General features: G+C 35.4%; 6 protein-coding genes across 6 annotated transcripts; 5 read left to right on the top strand and 1 right to left on the bottom strand.

Moving 5' to 3' along the window:
* Window positions 1-301: 301 nt before the first annotated feature.
* On the top strand, window positions 302-2,074 carry F5B22DRAFT_649506 (HET-domain-containing protein; the record flags this gene model as incomplete). The annotated part of the gene is made up of 1 exon (XM_047979182.1): window positions 302-2,074. One exon carries the CDS (start codon window positions 302-304, stop codon window positions 2,072-2,074), a length of 1,773 nt encoding a protein of 590 aa, XP_047827974.1.
* A 6,794-nt stretch (window positions 2,075-8,868) lies between these two features.
* On the bottom strand, window positions 8,869-9,936 carry F5B22DRAFT_618820 (uncharacterized protein). The gene has a single exon (XM_047975739.1). The coding sequence runs from the start codon at window positions 9,474-9,476 to the stop codon at window positions 9,024-9,026; it is 453 nt and encodes a 150-aa protein (XP_047827973.1). The 5' UTR covers window positions 9,477-9,936; the 3' UTR covers window positions 8,869-9,023.
* A 38-nt stretch (window positions 9,937-9,974) lies between these two features.
* Window positions 9,975-13,888, top strand: F5B22DRAFT_618815 (zinc finger protein zas1). The gene is made up of 2 exons (XM_047975738.1): window positions 9,975-10,572; window positions 10,666-13,888. The coding sequence occupies exons 1-2, from the start codon at window positions 10,356-10,358 to the stop codon at window positions 13,161-13,163; spliced, it is 2,715 nt and encodes a 904-aa protein (XP_047827972.1). The 5' UTR covers window positions 9,975-10,355; the 3' UTR covers window positions 13,164-13,888.
* A 1,190-nt stretch (window positions 13,889-15,078) lies between these two features.
* Window positions 15,079-15,927, top strand: F5B22DRAFT_649503 (uncharacterized protein; the record flags this gene model as incomplete). Its single annotated transcript, XM_047979181.1, has 2 exons — window positions 15,079-15,787; window positions 15,899-15,927. The coding sequence occupies 2 exons, from the start codon at window positions 15,079-15,081 to the stop codon at window positions 15,925-15,927; spliced, it is 738 nt and encodes a 245-aa protein (XP_047827971.1).
* Window positions 15,928-16,671: 744 nt separating this feature from the next.
* F5B22DRAFT_376134 (uncharacterized protein) lies at window positions 16,672-17,585 on the top strand. The gene is made up of 3 exons (XM_047971219.1): window positions 16,672-17,114; window positions 17,251-17,369; window positions 17,474-17,585. The coding sequence occupies exons 1-2, from the start codon at window positions 16,970-16,972 to the stop codon at window positions 17,367-17,369; spliced, it is 264 nt and encodes an 87-aa protein (XP_047827970.1). The 5' UTR covers window positions 16,672-16,969; the 3' UTR covers window positions 17,474-17,585.
* A 603-nt stretch (window positions 17,586-18,188) lies between these two features.
* Window positions 18,189-21,254, top strand: F5B22DRAFT_376084 (uncharacterized protein). The gene is made up of 3 exons (XM_047971216.1): window positions 18,189-19,592; window positions 19,641-21,067; window positions 21,121-21,254. Exons 1-3 carry the CDS (start codon window positions 18,334-18,336, stop codon window positions 21,129-21,131), a joined length of 2,697 nt encoding a protein of 898 aa, XP_047827969.1. The 5' UTR covers window positions 18,189-18,333; the 3' UTR covers window positions 21,132-21,254.
* The last annotated feature ends 1,029 nt before the right edge of the window (window positions 21,255-22,283 follow it).

Here is a 22,283-nt window from a genome sequence, read left to right as displayed (position 1 = left end):
ATCTGGCGAGCTTGTTGAGCGTGTGTAGGTGCATATCAAATGAGATTTTCCAGTGATGAAAGTAAGCTAATTTAAGTATCCTGTTGACCCTGTTCCAACTCGAGCTTTTCGGACGGTTGCCCTAATTCTTACCAGCATATCTGTTACAACCTGGAGATCGGTATCGTCATCATTGTCGTCGGTAGTGCTAGCATCACCAGTACACTATCGCTGGCAACTTCAACGCCAAAAGCACTTTACAAGTCGTTATTGACATTATTACTTTCACTAACACTATTTTATCATCATTCGCTTCCAAACCATGCGTCTAATCGACGTGAAGACGCTAGAGCTCAAAGAGTTTCACCATAAGGTCCCTCCCTACGCCATCCTCTCACACACCTGGGGCGATCAAGAAGTGACGTTTCAAGAATATCTCCTCGCCACCAACAATTCTTCTAGCTCTCATACATACATCCGCTCCCGGCCTAGCGACATTAAGAGAAAAGCCGGATTTGCTAAAATTCTCGGTGCTTGTAGTCGTGCAAGCGCCGATAGACTGGGGTACCTCTGGTGTGATACGAATTGTATCGACAAAACTAGCTCAGCAGAGCTCAGCGAAGCCATCAATAGCATGTACGCTTGGTATCACGATTCGGCAGTCTGCTACGCCTATCTATCTGATGTGGGTGATTTTGATCGTGCAGGTAGGGGTGCGGATGAGTTCAGGAAGAGTCGTTGGTTTACCAGGGGCTGGACTCTTCAGGAACTCCTCGCCCCTAAGGAAGTAATATTCTTCAATGCCAATTGGGAGTCTATTGCGAATAGGAATAGCTTAGCAGATATTATTTGCAGAGCTACGATGGTCCATAAAGGTGCACTTGAGGATCGAAATACCATTTCGGAGTATTCTATTGCTCAGAGGATGTCTTGGGCGGCAGACCGACAGACTTCTAAGCTGGAAGATATTGCCTATTGTTTACTTGGCATATTTGGAATCAATATGTCGCTTCGTTATGGAGAAGGCTCGAAGGCTTTCACAAGACTTCAAGAAGAGATCATCAAAGTTTCCGACGACCAGAGCATTTTTGCTTGGGACTTTTTCGGGCACCAGCAATCGGATTTAACTGGCGTATTGGCACCATCTCCTGGGCCATTTGCTTCCTGTGGCTCTATAGTCTGGGATAGAAGCGCTATGCGCTGGCCATATTCAATAACAAACCTCGGGATTTCTCTTCCGGTGTCAATGATCCGAACACGTGTTTATGGGAATATGCTGGTACGACTGAACTGTTCTATTGAGCTTCATGAGTATAGGTCTTGCAGGGCTCCTCAACCTTCTAAAGTCTACTACTGGCGCTTTCCGGTTTGGATATGGCTGGCACTTGACGGTGATAATACATACGCAAGAAGCTGTGTTCCAGCATCTCGTACATTCCTCTCTCCTTTTTACCCTGAAGGAGCAAACTGCATCGTCACTGAGTTAATGGTTACAATTAGTAGTACTGATCGGCTTCAATCTCGGATACCGAGGATTGCTCCGTCTGCACGTAGTATTTGCGCCGCCACAGGCTTTCATATTACGATAAGCTTTGGGCGCATTGTACCGCAAACTAGACAACTAGATGAGGCGTTTCCACCTGGAAATTTCGCGGTGACTCAACTACCACCAAGAGGATCGCCCGCTTTGTCACATGAAATTATCTCAGCCGGAACGTACATCGTGCTTTTTTCGATTGTTTGGGATCATCAGCAGCGAAAGCCCGTGCATTGTCACCATGGTATTTTTTATGGCTTGAATGGTATCACCTTTGGCCAGATGAGCGCCAACCATTGGGATATTCTTTTTCGGACTGAACCAAGCTTAAGCTTAGATAAAAGCGGCGACGCCGGGCAAATAGAGTACATTCACGACCAAATTCGGAGGAATTCGGCTCAGCCAACAATTGTAACCGGGCCAAGTGCGCTACCTTTCATACACATCGAAAAAGATCTACGTCAGGATCAGTACGGGCGGGCGATGGTTGTTGCTCAGCTGACATTTCAAGAACTTACGGAATCGACATACAGTTTCCCACCTATTGCACTTCGGTAACTCATTCAGCTCGCTAGATCGTAACTTCAATATCTATCTAAGCATCTGTCGTCAGAGCCTAGAGATTATTAGAATACATAGGCTCCTCCTTAATTTGTCGAATCTGAAACTTCAAGAACTCGACGCCTAACCGCGCTTTGGTCGCGGTACTGCCAGATGTAGGGGATAATTTTTTTGAATCTGGATTTCCTTCAACCCATTCCTCAAATGAGAGCTTATTACTGCTTTGAGATTGGGCTTGCCAGACTCTCTTTGTATCTATAACCGCTATATCCTGAGGTAGCATCCAGATGCCTTCCATAAGACCCAGTGTCTTGTTGATCTCATACCCAAACAAGTATATCTTCTCAAACTGCCTCCTCAATGCTCGAAACCTGCTGTTAAGGTTTACTGATATATCGGCTGCTTGTATTGTGTCTGTTGCGCCAGGTAGAAACATAGGAGAGTGTGTAGCGTATTGTGATAAAGGCTCTTATAGAGGGCTTAGAACTTAGTCATATTCATTAATAATCTATTAGGGGTCTTTAGGGCCTTAATCTTCCCTTCTTTCTTACTTTGGAGTGGGAGATTCCTTAGCTATTTATATTTATTTAAGCTTTATTTAATTTATAACTCCTTTCCTTTTATTAAGTATTTATACTTTAACTATTAATCCTTTTATAATTAATAAATTGTTTTTATTTAATTATTTATAGCCTTACTTTTTATTAAAGGTAATATTAATTATTTTTAATTTAAAAGTTTTAATTATATAATATTATTTCCCTTTTTTTTAATATTTAACTTTAAATATAATTTAACTTCTTAAATAAATTATAAATTTAAAGTTATAATAATTTAAAGGTTTATTAATTTATTTAAATTTTATTAATAAAATTATTTAATAAAAACTTTTATATTAATATTATTTATATATTTATATAGTTTTTAAATTTAATACTTTTTAATTAATTAACCTTTTTATTTAATTAAATATTTTATATTCCTTTAAGTTTTTAAAAAGTTTTTAATCTTTTTTATTTAATAGTTTTTAAACTTTATTAAAAATACTTTTTATAAAATTTAATTATTAATATAATAAAACTTAATAAATAAAATATAAAATAAATTATAAATTTTTTATCTTTTAAATAATATAAGTTTAATAATAATAAATAAAATTATTTTATAAATTTTAAAGGAATTAAATATTTTTTTATTTAACTTTTTAATAAGTTTTTTTATTTTAATATTTTTTATATTTAATATTATTAATTAATTTTTAATATATTAAAGGGTATTTTTATATTTTTTATTTATTTACTTTTTTATATATTATTAAGCTTTTTTTAATTAATTTTTAATTTTTTTATATATTTATATTATTTAATAAATATATAACTTATTAAATAAATTATATATAATTAAATAATAATTATAATTTATATAAAAGAGGAATATATATATTAAAGTTAATATTATAATATTATATATAAATTTAATAATTAATAAAAGGTTTTTTTAATTAAATTATTTTATTTATTTATTAATTTAAAAATAAAAGGTTATATTTATATATAATTTAATATTAATAAATTTTAAAAAGTTCTTTTATAAATAGTTTATAAATTTAAAATTTTTATTAAAAATTATATTAAAGGGAATATTATATAATTTTTAATAATATTTTATAAAAATTTTAATAAAGTTTTTAATTTTTTTTTCTTTAACCTTTAATAAAATAAAATATTCTATTTTTATAAAAGAATTTATTATTATTTAAATAAAATTATATTTATTAAATAAAGGTAAATTAATAATAAAGTTTATTATAATTAATTATTAAAAGGTATAATATAATTTTATAAATTAAAATAATTTATAAAAAGTATATTATAAAGCTTTATTTTATTAATAAATATAATAACTTTATATAAAGTTATATATTATTATTTTAAAGTTAAATTATTAAAAGTTCTTTATAATAAGTTTTAATATTTTATTATATAAATATTATATTTAATCCTTATTACTTTTTATTATATAGCTATAAATATTTATAAATGTTTTTTTTTATAAAGGAAGTTATTTATAAATTTTATATTTTTAAAAGGTTTATTCTTTTATAAATAATATTTTAAATTATTTTTATTACTTTTTTAATAAATTTAATAAATTTTAATAATTATTTAAATATAATAAAGCTATAAAGTTATTTAAAAGTTAATAAAATAAATATTATTAAAATAAATATTAATTCTTTAAAATATAAAAAATATTTTTTTTTATAAAATTAATTTAATTAATTAATTTTTATTTCTTCCTTTTTTAAAATAATATTAAATTAATTTTAATATAATATTAACCTTTTTATTTAATTTATTTAATTAATAATTTATTATAAATTAATATATTAATAATTATTATATTTAATATATTTATTATTTATTTAAAACTTTAATTATTATAAAATATAATAAATTTTAATTTAATATTAAATACCTTTTAAATATTAATATTATTAATTAAATTTATTTATTATTATAAATAATTTTTTATTATATATTTTATAATTTATTTTTATTAATATTAACTTTTAAAAATAAAAAGTAATAAGGTAAAGTTTATTATTATTATCCTTTTATAATAATATTATTTTAAAAGTAAAGTTAAAAGTATTAATTTTAATATAAATTATTTTAAAAAAGTTAAAATAAATAAATATAAAAGCTATAATAAATTAATATTTAAATTTAAAAAAGGCTTTATTTATAACTTTTATTTATTTTTATTATTATTAATTTATTTTATTTATATTTATTAATAATTTTATAATTAATAAAAACTTTTTAATAAATCTTTAATAAAAGTTTATAAAATTAATAAATTATTATAATTTATATAAAATAATTAATATTTTTTATTTAATAATATAATTAATTTTATTTTAAACTATTAAAATATTATTAATATTAATAATATATTTAAAAAATTTAACTTTATATATATTATTTATATTTTTAAAGGGTTATTATTAAATTATATTTATTAAAATATTATAATACTTTTTTAATTATTTTATTATATTTCTTTTTTATTTTTATATAAATTAAAAGGTTATTAAAGTATATAAATAGCTTTATATTAATAAAGTTTTAAAAAATATAATTTATTATTAATTAAAATATTATAAAAATATTAATAAATTTTATAAATATTATTATATATTTAAAAAGTTTATATTTATAATAAAATATTATTTTTTATTTATAACCCTTTTTAATTTTAATTAAATAAAATTTAAACTTTATATTAATTTTAAAAAATTATTTAACCTTTTAAAATTTAATTTAAAATTTAATAATAAAAGGAATAAAATACTTTATTAATATTATAATAATATTAAAGCTTTAATAATTTATAATAAAATATAATAAATTATTTAAGTTTTTTTTTTATAAATATAAAAGGTATTTTATATAATATAATAAATTTATAAATATAATTAATTTTAAATATTTTATTTAATTAAAGTTTAAATATATTTAATTTATAATTATTTATAATATAAAAAGGTTTTTATAATAAAATTTTTCTATTTATAAAATTAATTATATAATTTTATAATTAATAGTTAAATAATTATTAAATTATTATTTTAATTATAATAGGAAAAAATTCTTTAAATTTTTTAAATATTTATTTTATTATTACTTTAATTATAACTTAAAGTATAATTATTATAACCTTAATAGTTTTTAAATTAAAAATAATTTAATTAATATAATTTTTATAATAATATTTAAAGGTAAAAGTAATTTTCCTTATATTTTTAAAAAAGTAAATAAATAAATATTCTTTTATTTATTATTAAAGTAAAATAATATTATAATTTTTATTAAAAGTATTTAATTTAAAGTTAAATTTTATAAAATAATTTTTTTAATATTAAAAAATAATTTATTTAATATAATATTAATTTATTTTTTATATTTAAAAGTACTTTAATAAAATATTTTTAATTATTATATAATAAAGTTATAAGAATAATAAGTTTATAATTTATTTTAAATTTTAAATTTATCTTTTTTTAAATTAATTTAAATAATTTATTTTTTATTTATTTTATTATATTAATATAAAAAATATTACCTTTTTAAAGGTTTAAATTTTTATATAATACTTTATAAAGCTTAATTAAAAATTTAAATTTAATTCTTTTATTTTTATATATTATAAAAGATTAAATATTTTAATTATAATAATATTAATTTTAACCTTTTTTATAATTAATAATAAGTTAAGAAATTTATTATTAAGCTTTTTTTTAATAAAAAAGGTTTTTTTAAAAGTTAAAGGTAATTCCTTTTTATTAATATCCTTTTTAATATAATAGGTAAAGGTATAATAATTATTTCTTTTATATTATTAATAATTAACTTTATTTTACTTTTATTTATTAATAATAATTTAATTAATTCCTTTTAATATTATTATAATATTTAATTAATAATTATTTTTAAAATTAACCTTTAATTTATTAAATTTTTTATTAATAGTTTTTTTTTCCTTATTTTTTTTAAAGATTAATTTTAATTTAAATTAAAATAATTCTTTTTATTTTAATTTTAATAGTTTAATTTTAATTATTTTTTTATTAAATTAAATATACCTTTTAAAAATAGTTTAAAATATATTAATATATTTTTATAAATAATATTAACTTTTTAAATAATATTTAAAAATTTATTATTATTTTTAAAAATATAATTTTAATTATAATAAATTATTTTTATAAATTTAAATAATAAATATTTAATAATAAAGGTTTAAAATATTAAGCTAAATTACTTTATTAAATTATTTTAATTAAAAATTTTAATAAAAAATTAAATAATATTATTAAAATACTTTACCTTTATTAAAATATTTATATTTTAATATATTATTAATAAATCTTTAAATTAAGCTTTAAAAGCTATTTAATAAATTATTTAAATATTAATAATATTAATATAATATATTTAATTTTAATATAATTAATATTATTATAAAGCTTTATTTATTATAAATAAATTAATTTAATTAATATAATATTTATTAAAGGAAAAACTTTTTATATATATTAATATATAATTTTTAACTTTAATTTATTATAAATAAAATTTAAATATATCCTTTTTATTATAAATATAAAGCTTATTAAATTAAATAAAATTAAATATTATAATTATAAAGTTAATATTTTTTAATATTATAAAAAAGGTATAAGTTAATTAATTAATTAAAGGGTTAAAAGGATTATTATTATTTAAATTTCCTTTAAGTTTTTTAATAAAGCCTTTTAATAGCCTTTAAAGTAATTCTTTAAATAAATTATAAAGGGGTTATTCTTTAAAGGGGTTATTATTATTATTAAAGCTATTTAAATTACCTTTTAAATTTCCTTTAAATAAAGGTATAACTTTAATTAAAATGCTTAATAAAATTTTAATTATTATATATTATATATAAAATATTTAAATAATAAATTAAGCTTTTATTATTTATAATACTTTATTAATAATTTAATATTTTAAAGTTACTTTTAAAATAAAATACTTTATAATACAATAATTAATAAAGTTTATATTAAATTATTATTAATTTTATAATTATATATAAAATTTATTTAATATTATTTAAATATAAGTTTAAAATTTTTTTAATTATTTTAAATTTATATAAAATTATTTTAATAAATATTTAACTTTATTATTTTTAATATAAATTTAACTTTTTATATTTTTATAAATTATTTTTTACTTTATTAATTCTTTTTAAAAAGTTTATAAAAATTAATAATAATAATTTATTACCTTTTTAAATTTATTAATAATATTAATTTAAAAATTTATATTTTATATAATATATATAATAATTTTTTATATATTTTAAAAAAAAGTAATACTTTTTTAAATAATATTATATTAAAAGTATTTTATTTACTTTTAAATTATTTAAGCATTTATTATATATAAATTAATTAAAATATTATATATATTATAAATAATTATATAAACGTTTTAAAATATATTTTTTTATTTAAGGAATATTTTTATTTTATATTTATATAAGAATTAAATAGCTTAATAGGTTTTATTTATTTAATTATAAATATTTATAACCTATTAAAAAAATTTTAAATTATTATATTTATATATTTTATTTTTATATTTTTAATATTTTTATAAATAATAAAGTTATAAAAGGTAATTTTTATAATATTAAAAAAAGGTTTAAATATTATAATTAAAAATATTTATTATAAAGTTAACCTATTAATAAAATTAAAGAAATTTTTTAAAAAAATAATCCTTTAAAAAAAGGAAATATAATTTAATTAAAATAAATAAGTTTAAATATAATAAATAATAATAATAAAAATTTAACTTATTTAAAAATAAAAATTAATTTTTATTTAAAATTAATATATTTATTAATTACTTTTAATCCTTTAAATAAAAGTATTAAAATTATAATAAAAAACGTTTAAATTATTAAATATAAAAGTATAAATTTTTAAAGTCCCTTTATTAATTAAAAAAAAGGTAAATATTTTATTAAAGTAATCCTATATTTATAAAAATTTAAATTAAAAATAATATTATATAAAGATTTATTAAAGCTTATTTATTATATAAAAGTTTAAATTATTATTAAAGTATTTTAAAAAAGGATAATAAATTATTTATAATAAAGGTTTTTATAAAAGGTTTAAAACTTAATTATATTTATTAATAATTTATTAAAGGTCTTTAAAGCTTTAATTTTCCCTTTTTTTTTACTTTAAAATAGGAGATTCTTTAGCTATTTATACTTATTTAAGCCTTATTTAATTTATGATTCCCTTCCTTTTATTGGGCACTTATGCCTTAACTGTTGGTCCTTTTGTAATTAATAGATTGTTCTTATTTAATCGCTTATAGCCTCACTTCCTGTAGTGTCGGTTATCTTCGGTCCAGAAGTCTTGACCGTGTGACACGTGTTCTGTAGCATCGAGATCATTGTTCTCAACCACCCAGAGAGATGGCTCGAAGATTCGTGACCTGTCAGGAGACCAACCAGATACAGCGATTTCCGAAATTACTGATGTTTTATCATTCGATAGATTCGCTTCTATGGTCACAAAAAGGACCTTGGAAGTAGTCGATGCCGACCAGGCGTTCAACAGTTTTCCCTTCTCTCGATTACACAGGACGTCATTAGGTTGTTGCGAGGTCTTAAGTGACAAGCTGGGAGCCTTGTTCTTGGAGAAATAGCGTGCTACGCGCGTGAAGACCGAAAGGAGACAAGAAATTATATGGAAGATTGGCGTAAGCAAGATGAGCAATAATGCCTTGAGAATCCTGAAAGGAAGCGTAAAAATTGAGAAGTGAGCCATGGTGGTAAATTTCAATCGATATCATCATAAAAGCTAAGGGCTAGTATGTATAGACTCGAGGAGACAGCTTCTGCAGGAGAACAAATATTTTCTTTGTGAATAATCTCTTTGTGGATAAACGCACTAGAAGCTTTATGTCTGCTGACTAGGGGGCGTAATGAGTAGTAGCGATTTCAAGGACAACAACAAAGCGGCGGAGAAATTAGAGAATGAGAGAAAATTTGAGAGGAAAACAGGGACACCTCATGATGTTTGTGTTTGTAATCCTTGATGGCTTAGCATGTGGCATGTGATGCCTACAGCGGTGACTCAAGACGGGGCGCTTAGTTCTGAGACATCGAGTCCGAAGAGGAATGGAAGCGCTCTAACAGAAGCCAATCATTCTATTGTGCGATACACAATGTAAGGTATGTCTCAGTTCACGATTCACATCACGGAGGATATGTACATTAGATTAGGTAAGCAACCTAGATAGTCTTTAAATGATTCAAGTTTTTGTAGTAACCTTGGCACCCATGGCGGCCCATGTCTTTCCCCAGATCTGCCCAGACTCGACGGTCTGGTTTAGTGTGTCGAGTGTGTGAATGCCCCCCACACTAGACTCCACTGGGGACGCGCCCCTGCACACCCCCCGTGCGGGGGATATTTCTGGGAAAATCTCGTTGACGGGTGCTCGATTTGTCGCCGTTGAGCTCGATCAAAAACGCTCGGACCCCCATCGACCAGTTTCCTGGCTGCTTTAGTGCTTTACCATAGTGTAGCAGCCCATCCAACTTCCCCCCAACTCCACGCTGAGGACGAAGGGAGTGAGCGTTGGATCACCGTACCTACATGTCAAAAAGCGGGTGCCTTGCGTGATTTGGCGATGTCGCGGCTCAAATGGCCTCGAACCAGCAGACCGTAGTCGCCTCAGCCGCCTCAGGCACGACTCTCACATCTCTCACACCTCTCACAACCCCAGCCGCGACCGCGAGCCCTGCCGCCGCCTATAAGCGCGCCAGCCGGAAGGGCGCGCCCAAGAAGTTCGCCTGCGAGTGGCCCGACTGCGACAAGATCTACTCGCGACACGAGCACCTCCAACGACATCAATTGAACCGTAAGGAATCGTCCTGCACTGCTGTGGGGCGCCCCCATCCCCTCCCATCGTCTGACCGAGAGCTGACCTTGTCTCTGCCCTGCCCATGTGTAGATGAGCCCAAGCAGATCTACAAGTGTAATGTGCCAGACTGCAATCAGATCTTCGTCCGCCAGGACCTCCTGATGAGACACAAGAAGCGTCATTCCACTTCCTATGTCCCCAGGAATCGTGCAAGCAGCTTCAGCATCCCCACCAAGGACTCTTCATCCGATGGCACCTCAGCCGCTTCGCCTGGTGTCACCACCAGTGCTCAGCCTGCCCCAACGCCCATACCATTGGCACCGGCGCCTGCTCCGGCACCACCAGTAGGCCAGGGCCTGCGATCCATGTCTGTGTCACACTCGGGTCCTCCACCTCAGTCAACTTTATTTCAACAGCAGCCAGCTAGCATGCCTCGGAACGCATCCGTGTTGTTGAGTCCAAACTCCAGTATAGCTTCTCAGCAAACGCCGGCGAGCTCCATGGTACACACGCCTACTTGGCCTCGACCTATGGAGGGAGTCAGTATGCTACCGCCTAAGCCTACCTATTATCCCCAAGGCCAAGCTTCTTTGCAAGACCACTCATCATTCATGCCTTACGATTTACAGGTGCCTCACGATTCAAGTGACTTCGCTTCGACCAACTTTGGTTTATGGCTTTTCGATAACCAGCGTAGCTACGGTGACTTTAATGTCGCTAACTTGTCGTTCATGGAGGGAGGACTGGAGTCCCCTTTCAACAACAACATCCATTATGATCACGAATCTTTAACGAGTAGGTCTCAGGTTGACCACACACCACCTCGTCACCCTGACTTACCTGATGAGCTCATATCCGAGCACCGACGCCTCGAGATCGTGAATTGCATAAGTATGTTCCGACGAAGACAGAATGAATATGACTCCAGACTGGATTACCTTCTGCAGGAGTCTGGAAACGACTTCCCTGCTATTAACTTAGATTTCCTGCATGAATGCGTTCGGCAATACTGGGATATCGTGTCGCCACGCCTGCCCATCGTTCATCAACCTACATTCTCACCTACGAGGTGTCCTGTTTACTTGCTCCTTGTCATGATTGCCCTAGGAGCTGCTCAGATTCACGACCAGTCCCCTACCGGGGAGCACGAAGATTATAAAGCCCTTGCTAACCTTATCATCACTGCCATCCGCCTGGAAATCCTCGGTGATAAGGGAGCGATACCCCCTGTTGATCTCTGGGTTGCCCAAGCGCTGCTGCTTGTAGAGTTCTATGAGAAGATGTATTCAACAAGGAAACTACACGAAAGAGGTCATATATACCATGTTGTGACTCTCAACTACCTGAGGCGAGGTAGCCCACTTATCGGCAAAGCGGGTTTAGAGTCGCCGCCGGATGAACAAAACGGTATCGAGCCAGGCCCTGATGATCGAACCTGGTGGGTCCGATGGGCCGAAACCGAAGCTATGCACCGAGTTGTATTTGCCGCATTCATGATGGATGTTGTTCACGCTGCTATGTTTGGCCATGCCTCTGATATGGCGCCCCACGAGATTCGTCTTCCTCTCCCATGCGATGAAGCCCTGTGGTCTGCTACGAGTCAAGAGAACATGCGTCAACTCGAGGGAACTCTCCGCATGTATGGTGTGAAACCGGTCTTCTTCCTTGATGGCTTGAAACGGGCCCTTCACGGACAAGAAGTCAGGACACATTCATTCGGACGCATGATCATCATGTGCGGTCTTCTTAGCGTCGGATGGCATCTTCGACATCGCGAAACGCATCTGAAGTGGCTAGATATGGCTCCCAATGCGACCGAAACAAGGGATAAATGGTGCAAGATGCTCTTAAAGGCATTTGATGACTGGAAGACGAGTTTCGACGACGCCATTGGTTCCAGCAGCGCTGGTAGTGCTGACCCAAGTGGATCAGGACAGCAGGCTGCTTCTAACGGCTTGATCCAGAGTGCTGCGGTTCTATATCACTTGGCTTACATTAGTCTCTACGTCGATATTATCGACTGCCAAGTCTATGCCGGCGCCAAGCGCTTAGTCGGCCGCAAAGTATCGTCTCGAGATCTTGCGAATGTAAACTCGCGAATGGTCGTGTGGGCTGGTCAATTCCTCAGCAGACGAGCGATCTTGCACGCATTCAAGCTTCTTCATCGGATCCTCGTTGATCCCCGTCAGAAGAAGATTTCATCGATCCAAGACCACGGAAGTGGTAGTCGGGGCGGTATCCAGTATTCGACACGTGCTGATTCTGACCCCCACCGACCGTGGATCATGTACTATGCTACTTTGAGCATATGGTCCTTTACACAAGCCGTCAAAGGACAAGTCCACGGTACACCATCTTTCTCGAGTCGCACACGTGGTGGCATGAATAGTGTACCTGAGTACCTCTCTAGAGTGGCCAAACTCTCTGAACTCGACTCTGTCACCGCCGCTACCCTGAGCGATGGCGTACCCGACCTGCTCGATGTCGTGTACAAGCTCTTGTCTCAGTCGCACTGGGAACTATTGAAAGAGGCTTGTCAGAGGCTTGCTAATTGCAAGGATCTCATGTACAGTGGTGGCGCGTCATGAATGAGAATGCTGTGAAAGGTCTCAAACATTTTGGGGTCTTTGTCTTGCTTACTGTAGACTCAGAATGTCTTGGCGACATGGAAGCCCCTGAACCGCCTTAGCCATCACTATACGCGGTCGCGCGTTACCCGCCACGATTTTGCGAAATCCTGTAAGAAACCATTCCTACATCAAAGGTGCCTGCCTCTAATTCTGTTCATAGCAATATCACCTGTGGAATAAGTGCTATGAATGCATTCTATATGGGATACGCACTTCGCCCAAGCATCTTGACGCTCGAGGACATTGCTTTCCCTAGCTCAACCGCAATCCATCTTGCGCACTTTGAAGAGCGCCACGTTCAACCCTACAACAAGGATACGGGCACTGACTGGAGGCGCCGAAAATGTAGTATGGCATATATTTTTGGGAAGCACGCGATTTAGTGTGATATGCGCAGGCATCTAGCACCACCAGCATCATTGACGATTGGGTGCCAGAAGGTGTTCTATAAGGCATCATCATGCATATACTCAGGGATGCTTGGTTAGATGACACAGGATCTTTGGAGGGCCCATTTACATCATACTAATTGTGATGTGACGTGATGGTGTAGAAGATCAAAATGTCGAGTGCTACACCAATTGTATATACCGCAAAACAAAAAAATACCTATTTAGGTAGTTAATTCATAGTCTGCACACATGCACACCTACATAAAATAATCATAGCCTTATTTCAACAAACTTCATTTATTTCCTATATACCATCTAATCCTAGGTATTCACCCTAGATTTCAATCAATCAATCAATCTCTCTCTCTCTTTCTTATACACACACACACGCAATTCTACAACGAAAATCCAAACCAAGCACTAACATACACAAACCCGTCCAGCGCAATAACCGCTCTGCAGATCTCATTTACATCATCCGAGGACTTGACCTTCTCCACAAGCGAACTCAGCTCTTCTCGCATCCGCCTACTCGCACTCGCGCTCGCGCAGAGCAGACGTACATGCGCCTTAAGATCATTTAGATATCTTCGGGGAAGAGGTAGCGCAGCGGCGCCATCGAGCAGTGTTTCGAGAATGAAAGTGCATGTGCAGGATAGACAGTAGGCGGGTACACGGAGGGTTATATTCTCTGTTGATGTCTTGAGTGGGAGTTTAGCGACCCCTTTACTTAGCTGGTTGTGTACATCTTCTGTGGAGCGGTAAGTGCGGCGGTGGAGTTCTTGGATGTGGCTGCAGAGGAAATTCTGGGTTAGGGGCATTTTGGAGTGTGAGGGTAAGGGTGTGTTGAGAACTTGGGAAGATATAGAGATCCTTCTTGCGTGTTGGATTGAGGAAGGGATAGGAGGTTTGAACAGGGACTGGGATTGGTCACTATGCCTTAGGTGTGAGATTTCGGATTATTATACTCTGGAGTGTGCTTTGATGGTTCTCGAAGGTGGTTGGGTTGTCCATCTTAGTCTGGAAGCACAAGGAAATTGTTCTTTGTATTCTTTGCTGCCTTTGCTGGATTCTTTCAATTGGCATCAATGAATAGCCACAGAACACAACTTTGGGTACGTTTCATTACGGAATATGAGTTGTGTGAAACAAGTCCTTTGTTGAGCAATAGCTGAAGCCTATTAGTTTCGGATATCGAAGCGAGCTGTTGCTGATAGTAATCACGATAGAAAATCGAACACCAGAGTTGTTTCGAGACAAAATTCGCGTTGCAGATATTCAAGATGAGATCTGAAACTCTAGAAATGGTTCGTTCTTCTCGTAGAAACTCATCTATATAAGAAATTACCCAGGCAAAATGAAGATCTCTTAAAATCTAGCACTAACGATTAAGCTTCAGCTCGAATAAATTCCAATAGATACCTCTCAAAACACTAACCTGAACTCACCGTAGGTTCTAACATCACCAATCTCTCGTCACAATGGATTCTTACCAGTATGACTTCTGGCAATGCGGGCACATCACCAGCATCGCAACCGGCATCCGCGTCAGTGAATACGGTAACCTAACAGTTCCATCTCTTTCCAACATCGATCGCAGCGCGATCCAGAGACAGCCGAACGGTCTCTGCGCAAGATGTCACGCGGACTATCTCAAAAAGCGTCTACAAGACGTCAGATCTCTCCTATTAGCCTGCACTTTCCGTGCCGTGGAAGCAGAGCTCGACGCGCGTAAGCTCGACGCAGTGAAGAACTTCCTCTTCTACGACACCCAAGAGCGATTCAGAATCAGTCTATCCCAATGGACGCAATACCCTGCAGCGTTCCTTCGAACAGAGGCTCACATCCTGCAGCTCGAGCTCGAGGCCTGCGAGGCTGTGATCAGCGACTACGCCGCAGGGCACAGTCGCCGATTACGCGCGAACACAGCTCAAATCTTCATAGACCGCATCACGCAGATCGGGAAAGAAGCCGCACAGCGCGCCAAGAGCGCTAATGAGGGGATGAGCGAGTGTCTACTTGATATCATGACTGAAGCGAAGAAATTGATTGACGAATTCCAGATGGCGCAGGAGAAGGAGGCGGTATATCTTAAGGAATTGGAGGTGAAGGCGACCCACTTGAGGATTTTGTTGGAGGGATATGATCCGAAGATTGGGGAGAGATATAAGGGGGAGTCGGAAAAGAAGAGTGAGTCTCAAGTAAGTTTAGCTGATAGCGGCACTGCCTGACAGATGCCGGATCAATCTATACGTGCACTACTATAACCCTAATTCTAGAGATACTGAAACTGATAAATAGATGTTGTCCTCGCAATTGTGTACAAGTAAATCTCAGCTCCTTGGTTGTGAATATACTAAGCCCTCGCTTTACGTTGATTTCGCGCGATGGGAAGTGTCTCACTTGAAATAAGTGTCGAGGCTTTCTAGAAAGCTCCAGCGCATTCTCTTCACTGAAATCACTCATAACTATGACCAAATTCGTTGAAATAGATAAGCAGAACATGTCTAGTCGTGCTGTTATTGAATACCGTTTCACATTCCCCGCACCCACGTGTCAGACAACCCCTCCATGAGCGCGGGGCATAGGTATCTCATCTTTCCTAGTCAGGACACTAATATACCATCAGCCTATAGACGTGACACATTTTTACCTTGTTTCTTCGCTGATCTCTGCTACTCACTCACTAGGATTCTAGTAACGATAGACATCAATCTTGATTCGTGATGAGTTTAGGGTAGTAGCCGGGAGAGTCCTTTAGTCCTTTAATCCTTTAATTCTCTGAAAATGTGTTGGATCTGCGCAAGTATGTAACCCACAGCGGTATGTCGCTCATCTATTGGTCTCGGGAAATCTCACTCATGAGTCTAGATTTGTTGAGTACCAGTTTACACTACTCGGCGGAATTCAACAGCAACTCTTAGCACGTCGCATACCACTCACGAACCCAGCAATTTCTAAGTCTGATCTGTTTCACAGTCCCTATCCTCTGTGTTGTGCTTGTCTTTCATAGGTTCCTCTGTAGCGAGATGCTATGTGCTAAGACGTTGATTTGACACTTGGTCCAAGAATTGCCACGACTTCAGTGATGTCATTTAATGTTGCAGTGCGCATCACTGCGCATCAAGAGTGCCTGTATGGAGAACTACCTCCTTCCAAATTAGCCTTCATCATAGTCAATCAGTCTTGACTGCCGTGTTGAGGCCAAGATAGGTCGGCGAGTATATAAACTCAACTATGTGGTGAACGAACTTTATATTGCCACCGTCACCCCATCTTCCTTTCATCAAGGCTTAAGTACTATCTCATATCTTTCATAACACTAGCTTGCATTCGAAAACTTCAATCAGCTTCATATAAGCCGCCGTGAAAATGAAGATCACTCTCGCTATCATCACCTTCGTCGCTGCTGCCTCTGCTCAGACTTGGGCAGACATCCCGGCTTGTGCTCAACCTTGCATTCTCGACGCCGCTGCTAGTACCACCGACTGCGCTGATACCGACTATGCGTGCATCTGTATGTCACATAAAATAAGTACGCACGAGCAGAACATGCAGTATCAAGTGATAGCGCTTGGCTCTGCGAAGCTCGGCTGTCATTTCCGCCACACAGTCACAATGCCAGTGTGAAGCTGATCAGTATCATCGTCTAGGTGCCGCTCAAGATACAGTTGAGCCTGCCGCTGAGGAATGTGTCGTCGCTGCTTGCGGCGAGGAGGCGGCTGAGAATGAAGTCCTCCCAGCCGTGGCCGCTCTTTGCAGTTCTGTTTAGGTAAGCAAGCATATAGCAACCGGATCTTTATCTTTTTCTTCCATAAATCCTTGACAAGCTTTGGGTGGCATCCACTGACCATACTATGCTAAAAGTGCACCTAGGGTCGGTCAATCTGTGAGTGAAGCTCGCGCGACCGGTTGTAAATGAATCTCAGGGACTCTTATCTCATTCATTGCTATGTCTTGTAAAGATACGGTCGCGAGCATGATAATAGTCATGGCGTTATCCTCTGACTCCTGACACTTGTTGATCTTTTCTATGTCGATAAATTGGCGTACTGCCTGCCTAGGCAGTAAGCAAACACGTGAATAATATGCAGGATTGATGTTAATAGAGCAATACTCTGTATACTACGTCGTACTTACTCGTGTTATATTGCTGGGCCTTAAACCTCCTATTAAATTATCAACATTGATCGCATTGCTGATTATTTCTAGTGCTAGTGTAAATCTTCGACTACCTACTGATGGCAGGTACGGTGGGAGTGGCTATATTACCCCTCACAGTGGATTCCTTCAGTAACTAGAACTTCTACTCTACAACATCAATAATAACCCTTTGGCAATCCATTTGTTTATCACTATCCGCATTATCTGAGATTATAAACAACGCGCCGTTGGTGTGTAACATAGCCTTTACCTAATTCAGGGCACTTTCCCACAAAATTTGCTGGAGAAATCGTCTTTTGTTTGGTCCGAGGGTTGAAAAGAGTGGAAAATTGTACCTAATCAAGTATAGACTATGTTACACACCAACGGCGCGTTGTTTCTATAATCTCAGTTAATGTGGTATTCATTGGCTTGACAAAGTGGCGTAATTAGATCTCACGTAAGAGACCCCGCGCCAAGTCTGGCCTGCCTGATTCTCCCGCAGGTAACAATAATACTTTGGCTTTTGAGTCTGTATGCTAGCTTCATAGCGCAATCTATTGATAAAGCAAACCTCAGAAACCCACCACAAAATGAGTTTTGGGTTTAGTGTTGGAGACTTCCTAGCCGTCATTGAACTCATTAACAGAGTCCGAAAAGACTTCGTGAGGGCCTCAGACCAATTCCCACAAATTTGCAAAGAACTCGGGCGTCTCGAAAACACTACACGTGATATCGATGTGCTGTTATCTACACGACAAATTTCGCAAAATCATCAAGAACGTATTCGCGACATTATCCAAGAATGTAACAGCATCTTGAAGGATGCAGACATGCTAATAGATAAGTATTCTGCCTTGGCATCTCGAGGAACCAGTATCAAAGAGAAAGCAACACGACTACGGGACCGATTGACTTGGGATCCCGACGATGTCCACGAACTTCAGGGTCGTATTGGTGGAATTCTCGAGTCCTGCAATCTCCTGGTTGGTATGCTGAATGAACAGAATATTATCAAGCTGGTGAAGGGACAGGAACGGCAAGAGCAACGAGAACAGGCTCGCGAAGGCCAAGACCAAAAACGAATTCAACAACACGTTCTCAACTGGCTTACACCGCTCAATTATTCTGCGCAGCAATTAGACTTGACTAGCCAACGCCAAGCTGGAACAGGCCAATGGCTGCTTGATTCGACAGAATATAGACACTGGTTGTCAGCAAAACAGGAAGCGCTATTCTTCCCAGGCATCCCTGGAGCGGGTAAGACGATGATTGCATCTCTTGTGGTCGAAAGTTTACATCAACTTCACCGTGACGATGAGAATATCGGTATATGTTACATATTTCTAAGCTACAATCAAAAAAACGAAGATCAAAGGCTTAATCAGCTTGTTGCTAGTCTACTCCAGCAACTAGCAAACAGCAAGCCGACTCTGGCCGAACCCGTGAGACTGCTTTACGAATATCATGAGACAAGGAACAGTCGGCCATCTTTTCAAGAGCTTTGCGATACACTCCATGTGCTGACAAAATCTTATTCTCGAGTTTTCATCGTTGTCGATGCACTTGACGAATTGCAAATGCAGAATGATAGCCTCCGGTCAACATTGATAGACGAGCTTCTAAATCTGTGGTCGAACTTCGAAGTCAATATTCTCGTCACTTCACGTTTCATACCAGAAATCACAGCGAGGTTCGAAAAGGGCGTAACGAAAGTAGAGATCCGTGCCCGTAATGATGACATCACTAAATATATGGACGGGAAGTTGCCTACCCTTCCAGGATTCATCGCCCGCGACGAAAATTTCTGGACAGAGATCAAGCAGAAGATTGTGGAATGTGTGGACGGAATGTTAGTTCTGCCCCTGTATCTCAACTTCTTGGATGCTAAATTCCTTAGGTTTTTGCTTGCACGTCTCCATTGTGACGCCTTAAGGGGTCAAGTTACGCGAAAAGCAGTCCGTAATATGTTGAACAAACTGTTACGAGGGTCAAGCGCTAGTGACTCCGAGGAGAGCAATGCGATGCTTCGCTCCGCATATAAAGACGCATTACTTCGGATTAAGGGTCAGCCACAGAACCAGGCTGATCTTGCCTTGCAAACTCTAATGTGGATGACTTCCACCAAAAGACCTCTGAATACTCTGGAGCTGAGGCATGCTCTTGCAGTTGAGCCGGATTCTGAAGAGTTTGACGCCGATAATCTTCCAGATCTCGAAGATATGATCTCTTACTGCTGCGGATTAGTCACTATTGATGAAGAAGGCCAGGTTGTTCGACTTGTCCACTACACCACACAGGAATACTTCGAGCGCGAGCGCAACTCAATTTTTCCTAAAGCAAACAGCTTAATCGCGCAGACATGTCTCACGTACCTATGTTATGATACATTCGGATCTGGGGGATGTGATACCGAGGAAGAGCTACGGTCCCGACTGCGCGCTTACCCCTTATATGACTTCGCTAGTCATTATTGGGGGATCCACGCATTGTTGGCTTCCGATTATCAATTTTGCTACAAACTTCTCTCAGTTATATCTAAAGTCCAAGCCTGCCGTCAAGCAATGCTCTTCAGAGTATATGATGGTTACGTATTCGAACCTTACCCAAATTTGCAACCGAAAGGATTAGATTACACAAATTACCAGCCAAAAGGATTCTACGACAAATATGTCAAAGCAAAAGGATTCACTGGATTACATCTTGCAGCCATCTTCGGGCTTCACAAAGCAACTCCAATGCTTCTCGACTTCTACGATGTAAACGCCTTTGACAGAAATGGAAATACCCCCCTGTTTTACGCCATCGAGAACAACCATTTACCCATGGTGGAGGCACTATGTAACAATGGCGGCGTGGTCGAATCTACAGTGGATGGTAAAACGCTTCTAACATACGCCGCACTACAAGGAAATGAACCCATAGCACGACTCTTGCTCGAAAGAAACGCCGACATAGATTCGAAGTCTAATCGTGGAGTGAACGCCGAAGGTAGAACACCGCTGTCTTATGCCGCCGAGTATGGGTTTGAAGCTGTAGCGAAGCTACTCCTTGGACAGTCCGCGAATTTTCAACAGAGGTGTGAGAAAAACGGTCAGCCACCGATTGCTTATGCTGCACGGAATGGACACGAGTCCGTGGTTCGGCTACTTCTCGAGTATGGCGCTGAAATTGACCCAATGGACAAATGGGGCCAATCACCGTTATTTCATGCTGCTATGGAGGGACATGAGTCTACAGTCCGACTACTTATTAAAAAGGGTGCCGACGTTAACTCAAGAGATAAATGGGGTCGGTCGCCCGTATGGTATGCTGCCGAGATAGGACGTGAGTCTATAGTTCGGCTACTTCTTGAAAATGGCGCCGACGCTAACTTAAAGGATATTTATGATCTAACGCCCTTATTATGTGCTGCAAATGAAATCAGAAGCACGCAGACAATGATACAATACCTTGTTGAATGGGGTGCTGAGACTGAGTCACGACGTGCACGTGGCGAGACGCCCTTGCACCTTGCCGCAGAATGCGGAAATTTGGCTGTTTGCCGGATATTAATAGAAAAAGGTGTCGATATCGAGGCACGCAATAATGATGGGCTGACGCCATTGTCTTACGCCGCGGCTTCTAGTAATGATAATCATGGCACAGTCGAACTTCTCCTGAATAGGGGTGCAGACATCGAGTCTAATGACAACAATCTTCGAACGCCGCTATCCCATGCAGCAGGAACGCGGTTTGTAGACAGGGCTAAATTCCTTCTTGAGCGAGGGGCCAGTCTAGAGGCAAAAGATGACAAAGATATGACACCGTTACAGCATGCCGAGGAGCGGTACAAGGAGACCATGGCAAAACTACTTCGAGAGTGGGGAACTCATGGTAAAATGACTGCAGATGATTCTGGTAATTCTATCTGATTGACCTAATTTGAAAAGGATGAAGTAGAGTAACAGAAGGATTGGCTATCTATGCATTCGCAATCGTTGAGAACACCATACGCTAGCACCTGATTCCCAGTTTTTCGTTTCAATAGGTATCTACTAATGCCAGGCCCTACCTTGATGTAATATCGGAGACATCAAAGAATTTTTTCGCATTTTTGAGATTATCTTGCCATTCAATATCTCGCACCAGTATGACCTCAAACCGGCGTCTTTCTGACATTAATGTACCCAATAACTTTGCCTAGACTTTGCGTGGTGTACATACACAGAAAATACATAAACATGAACATCCTTCCGTGTGATAATCTTTTCTTCTTTGCGTTTTATTCGGCATTAATGACGACAGATATCATCAACGAGAAGAGCACGTGCGTGTATTCCATTTCTTTAGCATAATAACGAACTGATTGAAACTCTTCATCTGCTAGATTGAGGCTGCTCGTTGATACGGTATAGCTTGTGACGACAACTGAAAAGGTAAAAAAGCAGATAATGAATTGACTATTTTGAAGTTTATGATAGTAAAATCGATACCGCGCCCCTTATCCTACGTACTCATATCCCTAGACCTCTCACGAGACGAGTTACGAATATAACTGGCG

This window comes from Xylaria bambusicola (assembly GCF_022495145.1).
Source record: "Xylaria bambusicola strain CBS 139988 unplaced genomic scaffold F5B22scaffold_43, whole genome shotgun sequence".
NCBI lineage: Eukaryota > Fungi > Ascomycota > Sordariomycetes > Xylariales > Xylariaceae > Xylaria > Xylaria bambusicola.
Note: the sequence above shows the minus strand (reverse complement) of the source record. Positions and strands in the feature narration are given on the sequence as shown.

Excerpts from the sequence above, each read along its gene's own strand:
- F5B22DRAFT_618820 (XM_047975739.1), bottom strand. The coding sequence starts at position 9,476 with ATGGCTCACTTCTCAATTTTTACGCTTCCTTTCAGGATTCTCAAGGCA.
- F5B22DRAFT_618815 (XM_047975738.1), top strand. The coding sequence starts at position 10,356 with ATGGCCTCGAACCAGCAGACCGTAGTCGCCTCAGCCGCCTCAGGCACG. Across the intron at positions 10,573-10,665 it reads CCAACGACATCAATTGAACC|ATGAGCCCAAGCAGATCTAC; the intron begins GTAAGGAATCGT and ends GCCCATGTGTAG.
- F5B22DRAFT_376134 (XM_047971219.1), top strand. The coding sequence starts at position 16,970 with ATGAAGATCACTCTCGCTATCATCACCTTCGTCGCTGCTGCCTCTGCT. Across the intron at positions 17,115-17,250 it reads TACCGACTATGCGTGCATCT|GTGCCGCTCAAGATACAGTT; the intron begins GTATGTCACATA and ends ATCATCGTCTAG.
- F5B22DRAFT_376084 (XM_047971216.1), top strand. The coding sequence starts at position 18,334 with ATGAGTTTTGGGTTTAGTGTTGGAGACTTCCTAGCCGTCATTGAACTC. Across the intron at positions 19,593-19,640 it reads GTGGAATGTGTGGACGGAAT|GTTTTTGCTTGCACGTCTCC; the intron begins GTTAGTTCTGCC and ends TAAATTCCTTAG.